This window comes from Myotis davidii, unplaced genomic scaffold, assembly GCF_000327345.1.
Source record: "Myotis davidii unplaced genomic scaffold, ASM32734v1 scaffold745, whole genome shotgun sequence".
Classification (NCBI taxonomy): Eukaryota; Metazoa; Chordata; class Mammalia; order Chiroptera; family Vespertilionidae; genus Myotis; species Myotis davidii.
The window spans coordinates 30927-42190 of record NW_006297146.1 but is presented as its reverse complement, the minus strand read 5'-3'; the positions used below and the strand labels follow the sequence as shown (position 1 = coordinate 42190).

At 52.0% G+C, this 11264-nt stretch overlaps 1 protein-coding gene across 1 annotated transcript in view; it reads right to left on the bottom strand.

Annotated features, from left to right (window-relative positions):
* PDIA5 (protein disulfide isomerase family A member 5) overlaps positions 1–11264 on the bottom strand; it is a 46627-nt gene that overhangs the window by 6705 nt on the left and 28658 nt on the right. Inside the window, exons 7-10 of the mRNA XM_006772896.2 lie at positions 9502–9572; positions 8815–8975; positions 6430–6560; positions 1931–2001 (exon numbers count right to left, since the gene is read on the bottom strand). Coding sequence (XP_006772959.2) covers positions 1931–2001; positions 6430–6560; positions 8815–8975; positions 9502–9572 — 434 coding nt within the window. The remainder of the gene's footprint in view (positions 1–1930; positions 2002–6429; positions 6561–8814; positions 8976–9501; positions 9573–11264) is intronic.

Here is an 11264-nt window from a genome sequence, read left to right as displayed (position 1 = left end):
GCGTGTGCAGGAGGCAGCTGATCGATGTTTCTCTCATCGATGTTTCTAACTCTCTATCTCTCTCCCTTCCTCTCTGTAAAAAATCAATAAAATATATTAAAAAAAAAAAAAGCAAAAGGTGTATCAATGTCTCAGAGGAGGAGGGGTCACCATGAAAATGGGGCTCCTGTGCATCAGTAGAGGGGAAAGGGGAAGAGGAGGGCTGGCCCTTGGCCGGCTGTGGGCACAGCCAGCCTGGCTTTGTCACAGACCTGGAGCCATGGAAACCCAAGCAGCCACCCGGGGGTAGGGCAGTGGGGAGACCTCATACCCCCACCACGCAACTGTGTCCAAAGCACAGATTGTTCTCCGGGGAGCAAAGGCTTCCCCACACAACCCAAAGCCCAGAGTGAGGGCACCCTGCAGGGATGGGCCCCCCAGAGCAGGAGCAGCCACCCTGACGAATGCACAAGTGGGATAGGTGGTGCGGGCGACGGGAGATGGGAAGCCCTTCCTGCCATGCCCCTCTCAATGCAGGCCAAGTGGCAAGAGTAGGAGAAAATGGTTCTGGTCCTATACCCCCTACGGGAGGGGTGAGGTGTATCTTCAAAGGCACAACCAGGACTTGTGGGTGACGACGGGACTCCCTGAGTCTAGAGCAGGGTCCTGGGGTCTGAGTCCCCAGTGTGTCCCCACTTTCCACACATGTGCCTGTGCCCCAGCCTGGCTTCCTCTCACTTGCTGTCCCTCTAAGCCAGTGATGGCGAACCTATGACACACGTGTCAGAGGTGACACGCGAACTCATTTTTTGGTTGATTTTTCTTTGTTAAATGGCATTTAAATATATAAAATAAATATCAAAAATATAAATCTTTGTTTTACTATGGATGCAAATATCAAAAAATTTCTATATGTGACACAGCACCAGAGTTAAATTGGGGTTTTTCAAAATGCTGACACGTCGAGCTCAAAAGGTTCGCCATCACTGCTCTAAGCTCTCCCCATCCTGTTACTACCCCTCTCGCAGGGCCAACTCAAGGTGATCCAGGCAGGCATTGGTGTCCAGCAGCCCCCACTTAGCCTGAGGCTTCTACAAGGAAGATGAGGCCCCACAGCAGAGATGCGTGACCTTGGGTTGGGTGTGTGGGGGTGCATTTCTGGGACCCACCAGGGGACAGGTTCCTATGACGTTGTCCCAGGCTGGGAATGGTCTTCGTGTTCATCTAGACCAGCATGCCAACTTTACAGAGGAGGGAACTCACAGCCTGGAGAGCTGATGGACTTCTCCCAGGTCACGCCGGTTAGCAGCAGCTAAGCCGCACCATCCTGAGTTCCGGGGTCTTCTCCTGGCCACACAACCCCTCGGCCCAGGGCCACACACCACCCTCACCAGCCGGCAGGTGGTAGCTTGTCCTGCCCTGCCTGCTGGAGCTGCTGGGGGGATGTGCCTGGGGGGGGCTCCCACTCCCCGAACACTAATCCAATCTGCAGGTCTAGCTTGTTAATTTTATGCTTCATCAGTCAGCCGCTGCAGGAGCCTTCCACTGACATGGCTCCATAGACCTAGCCTGCTCTCCTCCGCCCTGGCTGCCTGTAGTCAACTTTTGTTGAATTTTTTTATTTGTATTTTTGATTATATAAGTAATGCATGACTACAGATCCTACTATAAAAAGGTTCAAGCTCTAAAAAAATAAACAGATAACCTCTCTTCTATCCTCTCCTCCAAGGAAGGGCTGCAACAGCTCAGTGTATCCCTTTTGGCTGATTTTGTAGCATAAATTCAGCGGCTCTATCCTGCCTTATGAAAAGAGAATGTCCCGGTTCCCAGGATCCCCAGGTCTCAGCAGATCCTATCTGGGAAGGGGACTGAATGGAAAGGAGGAAGGTGTGGGAATTGGGGACCGGGCAAAGTTGGAGGCAGGACAAGAGATGAAGAGGAGCACCCATACCTTTCGGTCATCTTTGAAGACGTCCGCAGTGGAGGTGAAGTATGGAATGACCTTCTTACAGTGCGGGCACCCTGTTGAGAGGGAGAGAGAGTGTTACACACAGGGGCGGGGGGAGGGGGAGGCTGCAGAGCCACAGCCCTTCCCAGGACCCCCAGAGAGGCCTTTCAGGGAGTGTCTCTCACTTAACAGACTGTGGGGCTCCTCTGACTCCCACCACCTGCACACCCGACCGTCAGGGCCCATGCATCAACCCTGCCCCTCAAACCACCATCCTGTGTGTCTGCTGTTGGCATGAGGGCTTTGTTGGTGCCCTGTGCAAGTGGCAGGCCCACGCCTGCCCAGGGCCTCCCTTCCCACAGTTACCTTAGAACAGTGGTTCTCAACCTTCCTGATGCCACTACCCTTTAATACAGTTCCTTATGTTGTGGTGACCCCCAATTTCATTGTTACAAATTGAACATAATTAAAGCATAGTGATTAATCACAAAAACAATATCTAATTATATATGTGTTTTCCGATGGTCTTAGGCGACCCCTGTGAAAGGGTCGTTCAACCCCCAAAGGGGTCGCAACCCGCAGGTTGAGAACCGCTGCCTTAGAAGGTGATGTGTGCTCAGGATTCTCTGAGCCTGTTACAAAGCCCCCTTCTCTTGCAAACCTCTCCATTTCATGACTGAGAAAGTAGGACTGGGAAAGGAAGGGGTGGAGGTGGGGGTGGCACAGGAGTAACCACGCTGCCTGAACCCCTGCTACTTACGCTTTGGGGCTCACTTCCACATTCTCAGTAACCTCTACCCTCATCCCAGACCGAGCTGCCAAACCAGCTCCTGGTCCTCATGCTGTCCTTCTACCCTTCGCTCTACAATCCATCTGAACCAGGAATGGGAAAGCCAAGGTCAGGCTAAGAGGACAAGCTGTCCTTAGGTTCCCGACCCCAGGAAGAGGCCCATCAGTGTAGACAAGGACCTGTGACTCCAGCGGCCCTGTAGGGGACCGGGGCATGCACACAGCCCCTCAGGCTCTGACGACAGCATCTCAGGCATAGACTGGACCTGTGTAGGGCCACTTCGTCCTCCTATCCCAGTGAATCCAGGGCAGCATCCACTGAGGGGAGAGTCCGGGAAGATGCAGGCACTCTTGCCCAGACTCACTTTCTTGGCCCTTCCCTCAGCACCAGCAGATCAAAACCCAAGCCCACCTCCTCTCTCCACCGCTGTCCAGACACTGAACACATGCCGAGAGAGCGAACTGCTTTCAGCGGAAGATCTCCCTGACGGTGGTAATTAATTCTCATCAAAACACAGGTGGGAGAGGCGAGATGCCCTGGCCCCAGCTGACTTCCTGACAGACAGCCGGGCCAGCCCTCCAGCCGCCCTAGGCCTGGGGGGAGCCAAGGTGGGAACAGAATGGCTGTGCTCATCTGCTTTCCCCCGTTTAAAAGTAAGATAATAATGATTGGCATTTCAAAGGGTTTTGTGAAACCAAATTAAGCCTAAGCTACACTTTAGTCTGCAGTCAGCACTTGAGGGGCTCCCGAGATGGGCAGGACCACTCCTGTGGCCTGGCTGGTGGACTGGCCAGCTGGCCCTAGTACAGTGTGGTCCCTGATGGGGAGGGGGCTTAAAGGGATTTTCCATTCTCTGGCCCAGGAGTAGAGAGGAAAGCTAGACTGGTTATGGGTTACATCAGAACTAAATGAGACGAAGTGCCTAGCACGGCCTAACTCATGGCAGATACTAATAGATGTTTTTTAAATTGCCTCAATGGCAAATACAGGAATATTCACTAATGTGACTCAACAGGGGTAAGAATAGCTCAAATTCATGAAAATTTCAGATTATGAAGACATGACAGCATACAGTTTTTAAAACATTTATAGAGCTTAATGTATGTGCTGGTGGACAAGGCTTATCCAAGCTCACCCTAGGTCACCGAGAGGTCCCTCATGAGTGGCCTGGATGCCTGCTAATAGCATCAGGCTGGCAAGGAATAAGCTACCCTCTTCCCCCAAATCTGGTATCACTAATTGTTCCTTTCTAACTTCTCTGCTTATGGAAAGTACAAAGGTAACTGTCGGCCTAGTGCAAACTCCTATTACCATCAATTTAAAGTCTCTAGGTGTCAGATTAATGGTCTCCTGTTGCATCTAATCTTTTCATTATCCAAGAGAAAGAGCATAGCGATTGAATGGCTGTAAGGGAGGTGGGTTTAGAAAGGGCATAAAGATGCTGCCAGGGTGTCAGGTGGGCGAGAGAAGCACAATTTTTTTGATCTGGATTCTTTTTAAAAAGGCACCACCGCTGTACAGCAGGAAGCCAGAGAAGTCTCCCAGAGAGAGGGAGAGAAACAAAGACTGAGGACAGAACAGAATTCCAATTCTGGAGACTCAGTCACACTGGCCTAAGAAGGGCAGTCACTGTGGCCAGACCATTCAGAGCAAATGGGGCTTGGCCTAGGGGAGAACAGTGAAACAGCAGGAGGAGGATCTGTGTGGAAGTTGGGGAGGTGGGGGTAGTGAGGGGGATGTGCAGGGAGGAGATGGGGGAGGGATGTGGAGGTCAGATTTTGCTTTTTATTTTATATCTACCTCTATCAGGTGTTTGACCTTTCTGTAAAATTTAGTTGTCTTTGTATATGAATGAGTATATACTATAGACTATATCTATTATAAATAAATGTATAATATTATTATTATTGCTTATCCTCACCTGAGGATATTTTTCCATTGATTTTTAAAGAGAGTGGAAGGGGGAGAGACACAGAGAGAGAAACATTAATGTGAGAGAGACACATCCATTGATTGCCTCCCACATGCCCCCGACCTGCAACCGAGGTACATGTCCTTGACTGGAATCGAACCCAGGACCCTTGAGTACAAGGGATGATGCTCTATCCACTGTGCCAAACTGGGGGGGAAGGGGGGGCGGGTATTTTTATTATTAAAAACTAGAGACCCGATGCACAAAATTTGTGCAAGGGGCTTGGCCCCCGCCCACCGCAGCAGCTGCCTTGGCCCTCGCAGCCGTGGCTTCGTCCAGTCTAATTAGCATGTTATGCTTTTATTATTATAGATTGTTAAAGGCTTGTTTGTCTTTGGGATAGTTCCCCTCCCCCCAATATTGTTTAACCCCCTGATTAACATGTCTTCGATCTGGAGCAGAATCCAGAGATTATAGGCATCAAGCCCGTTGCTGCAAGTTGAGTCGCTCAGTGACTCACCCTACGTTTAAAGTTATCTCTTGCCAGGGTGAACTGTGAGGCCTCTGAGGCCAGGCAGGGATCACACCTCCTTCCCTGTGTTCTGGGGCCAGGACTTCACTCAGCACACAGTTGGTATTTGAGGGAGGTCCTTAGCACCCCAACAGGGTCAGAGTCCCTGCCCCAGAGTCACAGGGTGAGAGGGGTGTTTCCAGGGGTAAGTATTTAGCCTGGTCTTTCTAACGTCCACCCAGAGCTGGTCAAGGACTCCAACTTCTATAGCCAGGATGTCACTTGCTGCTGAGAAAGTCCCTACTCTCTGAATCGAATCTGTGACAGAAAAGGAGCATCAGGCTGCAGAACAGCTGTCACGAACAAGTCACCCACTGAATCTCCTGGGACTCCGTTCTGCGCCCTCACTCTGCCTGGAAGGAAGCCGCTAACCTCTTAATCCCCAGTCCTCCAGGCTCACTCTAAGGACAGGTGAGGACAGAGACAAGCTGTGTAAGGAACCCAGAGCATAGTCCCCCCCAGCGAGATGCGTTAGCCGCCTGAGGGCGGGGTCTGAGGCCGGGCCAGGCGGCAGCCCCTTCCAGACAGTGAGGGCTGAGGAGAGACACTGCGGATGATTGACACTTGACAAGTTGGGCAGGAGGGGAGCAAACAGGAGGGCATAACCTGGCGGAGAGAACGACAGGAAAGTGGGACATTCAAGAGCCTGGCCTTTTACGGATCAATTAACTTCCAAATGGGAATACACAAAACCTGAGGTCACAACCACCCATGTTAGCAGGTGTGTCACTTCCTCAGCTCAGCTTAAGTTTGATTTAAAAGGAATCGCAGGATCTCGGGAGCTGGAGCGAATGTGGCTGCTTCACCACAGCTTCAAAGCCACTGGGAAGGTAACGCCAAATTCCCAGGTTTGAAGGAGAAGTCAGTGTCCGGAGGGATGGAGGGAGCCGAGGGGCAGCGGGAGGAAGTGGCTGGTGGGAGGCAGCCAGCCTGGAAGATCCCGGGAACATGAGGAGACTGAGTAATCACATGGCACATCCCTGCCACCTCCAGCAGTGGAGGGCTTTAGGACTGATGTGAGGGAGGCTCCCAGGAGGGAGAGAACCTGACAGCTGACTGACACAAGGGGCCCTGGATTTGAAGGGCAGCCTGGAACGAAACTGGGGGCCTTGCTTACCGCAGAGGTGAACCCACAGTCAACCTGCGGGTGCCCTGGTCCCAGGGGCGTCCTCGTAGTTCCGTCTGGCCCACCCCTCTCTCACCCCGAAGTGAGCACCCCAGCTACTTACAAGGGGCATAGAACATGACCAAGGTGTGTTTCTTCTTCTTCAGGGTCTCCCGGAAGTTGTCCCCCGTCAGATGCAGCACGCTGGTCTGCTGCTCTTCCCAGGTGGGCTCTGGGGGTGGGGGGGCCTCGGGGCTGCAGGGAGCCGGGGTGGAGGGGACACAGTCATCAGGAGAGGCTCATGTACAGGCAAGTGCTTCCAACCCTTCCCCTCTCCCCCCACCATGCAGGGGAGCATGAGAGAAACCCCTTTGCTTCCTTTCTAAAGTTTAATTTAGAAAAAATTAAATATGAAAAAATCTGTACCATCAGCAAAGATTCCCGATTCCCTTGGAAAAGCCTGAAGTGCAGCCACTCTGTGAAGGTGCGGAAGAGCTGAGCCCCTTCAGGGCGAGGCCGCCCCGCAGGTATGGGCCCTCACTCCTGGCCATGGGCATAGCAGCTCCTCCACAGGGCTCCCCTCCTGCCCCCTGTTTCTTCTGGGACCCTGAAGGCTGCCTACTACTTCCTGTTCCTGAACCTTTGTTCTGGTGGAGAGAGCATGGGCCAAAGAGTGCAGCGGGTCTGGGTTCAAATCCAGATTACTTACCAACAGTGTGACCTTAGGCAAGTTACTAACCTCCTCTGAGCTTCCATTTTCTTTTCTGTTAAATGAGTACAATGATACCTACTTCCTGGGATCCTTACAGAGAGCGGAGGGTGCATGTCAAGCACCTAGCCAGCCAAGCCACCAACAGCTGCTGAAGCCTATATGCTCTGATAAGTGACCGGCGCGTAGTGGGTGTTTATAATTTCTCATTCTGTTTGTCCACTGGTTCCCTCCCCCTGCCTCTCAAAAGTACTGATAGATCTCTCCAGGGTCTTTTAAAGCCTCTGTTGCCCTTGCCCCCTTCTCTACAGCCACGTCCTCTCTCCCTTCGCTGAGAAGTGTCTCGGGGGTGGCGGGGGGTTGGTCTGCTCCCAGTGCTGACACAGCCCCCTGCATTCTCTCCTTCGCCCCTGCACCCCGACACCCCATAACCATCCTCACCTTTCAGAAGCTCTCTCTCTCTCTCCGGTTCTCTCTCTCATCCCCTGCAATGCCCCAAAGCTCCCATTCTGCGTAAGCTGGTGTTTCTTAAAACACTGAGGCTGAAGGTCCCACTCACACTTCCTGAATCAAAGCTTCAAGGACAGCAGCCCAGCATCTGCGCTTTAAATCAGCACCTCAACACCAGGTGATGCTGACATATATCCAAGCCTGAGGTTCAAGGTCCTAACAGAGTAACTCCATTCAGATGCTGCTGTTCTGCAGTTCTCGTGTCACTTTGTGACTTTAACTGGTTCCCAACTGGGCATCATTATAACATGGACCAGGAACCTTGCAGAGGCTGGAATATGTCTTCTCTTTGTCGCCCTCAGCAGAAGTGAGGAAATAGTCTCAGATATTTAAGGTGTGTGTGTATGTGTGTGTGCGTGCGCACGTGTGTTGGGGGAGGGGTGTAGATAGCAGAAAGGCTCCTCAGTTGTGTCCTAACAATTCCTGCCTCTCAAGCAAGGCCCGAGGCTTCCTCCATTTCCCAGGGCACCTGTGTGACAGCTCAGTTAGTCCCTCACAGCACGGGGAAATGCTAAGAACTGCATGTTCTAAAGTCCTGGGGTGAGTTGGAGGGCCCTTGGGCCTGTAACTGCAAGGCTACTCAGGTTCTCTGGAGTTGCAGACTGTTGTGGGAGGGACTGTGTCCCCCCAAGTTCCCATAGTGAAGTCCTAACCTCTAGTGCCTCAGAACGTGACTGTATTTGGAGGCAGGGTCTATAGAGGTAATTAAGTTAAAATGAAGTCATGGGGTGGGCCCTACTCCAGTCTTACTGGTATCCTTTTAAGACAGAAGAGGACACAGACCATGTGAGGACACAGGGAGAAGACAGCCAAGGAGAGAGGCCTCAGAAAAAACTAACCCTGGAGACATGTGGTCTTGAATCTCTGGTCTCCATAGGTGTGAGAAAATAAACTACTCACTCTCTGAAATCTTATTCTCAGCTCCAGAATGCCCCGGGCTGCACTGTGGACACTGAGGAGGCCCCATGAGCCACCAGCGAACCTGGGTGCAAGTGAGTACAGCTCTTGATACCAAGACCTTGGGAAAGGGGGTAAGGGGCTCTAGAAAGAGAGTAGAAGGCTTACTGGAGCTGATAAAACTGGATCCAGAAAGGCTACCAGCGGCCTCCTGGGTAAGGACCGTGGTGAACACACCAGACATGGCTTTAGGATTGGGGAAGTCAAATTGGTCTTGGCTTGTGGCCCTGAGCCAAGGGCAGTAGCTGCTAAGGTTTAATTCTCCTCCTCAAGGCCGTCTCTGGTGGCCGACAGCCAGGAGTCAGGATGTACTACCAAGACCATCAAACTTACTTTCGAATCCACTCAATAAAGTTCTTCTTCGTTCTGAGCACGGGCACTGCATATTTCTCTCCGTTCTTAAAGTACTTCAATGTGGGGAACTCGGAGATGTGGAACCTTTCTGCCAGGGCCTTGTTGACAGTGGCATCGACAGCTGCAAGGACACCAGAGCTCTGGGATGGGGGAGAGGCCAACCATGCACGACAGCCTCAGACATGGTGCAGGCAGAACAGAGGAGCCCAGACGACAGCCCCCTGCTCCCCTGCCCCCGGGCCTGCAGGGACTTCACTGTGGGGTGGCTGGCCCCGGGGCCCATGTATCCCAGGGAATGACCAAACACTGGCACGGTCATCATTTCTCCTTATGGGTCGAGATGAGGCTTTTAAATCTGCCCACCAAACAGGCTGTTCCCAATAGCCAGAGACCCAGAGAAAAGAGGGAGAATCCTGGGGCTTCCCCTCAAGGCCATGACCTGACAGAGGCTACCTGGACAGGCTTGGGAATATAACCTCAGTCTCTCTGCACCCCTCCATCCCTGGTAGGGCCCCACCCATCTGACTCGGAAACGTGGAAGTACTACAGATCTCCAGGGGCAGGGAGAGCTGCTGCAGAGCTGGCAGGGAAAAGCCATTGCAATGATTCATGTCACTGATTCTTCAGACAAGAATGTGGGGGGGAGGTTAGGGGAAGGATGCTTACGTCTGCTTCTCCGTGGAGGACTTCCGCTGCACTCTCAAACTCTGGCTTCATTTTCTTACAGTGTCCACACCCTGTGGGGAACAATCGAGAGAAACCATTCCCATGGCAGGGAGGCTCTGGGGATGTCCCCTGCCGCCACCTCTGCAGGACAGCTCGGCCCTGCTCCCAGGGGCGCCCGGGAGAAAAGAAGAATGAGGACAAAGAAATCGTGCCAAATCCACTGGGGAAGCTTCAGTGCCAACGAACCACCTATTTCCCTTCTATTCACAAAATACTTCTCATTCACATATTTCTGTGGCACTGAATTCTGTACTGCCTTATTGTCTTCTGATATTTAGGAGCAGCCAGGGCATCTTTTTAAAACAGAAATCAGATTAAAAACAAACAAACAAAAACCCTGGTTAAACCTTTCCCATGCAGGTACATTAAAATCCAAACTCCTTACTCCAGCCACAAGCCCATACCACCTGGCCCCTCCCACCTCAACCCCCTCCTGCCCTCTGCTCTGCAGCCGTGACCCCCTTTCTGTTCTCTCACTTCACCTCAGGGCTCTTACGCTGGTGCCTGGGACACGATCTTCCCCCAGGTCTTTGCATGCCTCACCCCTTTATTGCAATCACGCTTCAGTACAAATTTCACGTCTGCAGAGAAATTCCCTGGACACATAACCCAAAAAAGCCTCACTCCATCATGATCTCTTCCAATGTCCTATTTATTTTCTCAATTGGACTCAAAACAGCTGGAGTCACTGCTTTACTTGTTCCCTGTCCATCCCCCCAACCGGACAGGCCTACCTATCTGTCCAGCTCACCACCACACCCCTGCTATTAAGGACAGTGTTCCACACACTTTGTGAATGAATTAACCTCATAGCTATATTGTTCAGGCTTACGTTTGTGGTAACAGGATTTAATTGGACTAAATTCTTTCGGGGCAAGTCCTGTCTTATGCCCAAATAGTTGCTAGTTTGATTAACCTCCTCTATTTAGTATAACTGGCCACCAAGGCAGTTACTATGCAGGTACTTCCCCTCCCCAGCACCACTTATACATTCCCCTGCTCTTACCAGGTCTACAACACATCTCTGGAAATCTCCAGCACCCCGGGATGTTGTTCTAAAGTGTCCCACACATTCCCTAGCATTGACTTGATATCGTGTGATTTTTGCTTCTAGCATTAATTCCCTCTGCTCCCTGAACAAAATACTGAGGCGAAGCAATAAACTTCTGTAGACAGTTTATGACAAGGAGACTGGCCAGGCCCCGAGGAGGAGAAAGGGCTGGCTGGCACCTGCCTGCTCTGGGGAGCCGAGCTGTGGGTCAGGGGTCGTGCTGGCCTGGACCCCAGCTCCAGCTTCCTGGGCCTGGCCTTCAGGACATCCTGGCGGCGGGAGAGCCCGAGGCGGAGGGTTACACTCGGCCCGCTGCGTTTTAGTGTCCTGATTGTGATTTGATAGGCCATTAAGTTTTATCACCAAACTCCTTGTTGGGTTTTTATCATCTGTGTAAGTGCTCTTACGCTGATTTTCATGACCTGGCACAGAGGCTACGCATCAACGCCTCAATCACACTCTTTTCTGGCTGCGGGAGTGTTGGCCTCCCATCAACCCCAAGCCTTCAGATGCCTCTGGCCTCCATGCTCTTCAATTACACTTATGATTTTATTATCATGGAGGCTTTCCTGGACCCTGGGACCAGAGTTTTCCAGGGGACCAGATTAATTTGGGAAGCTGCCTGGGACCTGAGATTCGAGAGGAGCCTGGA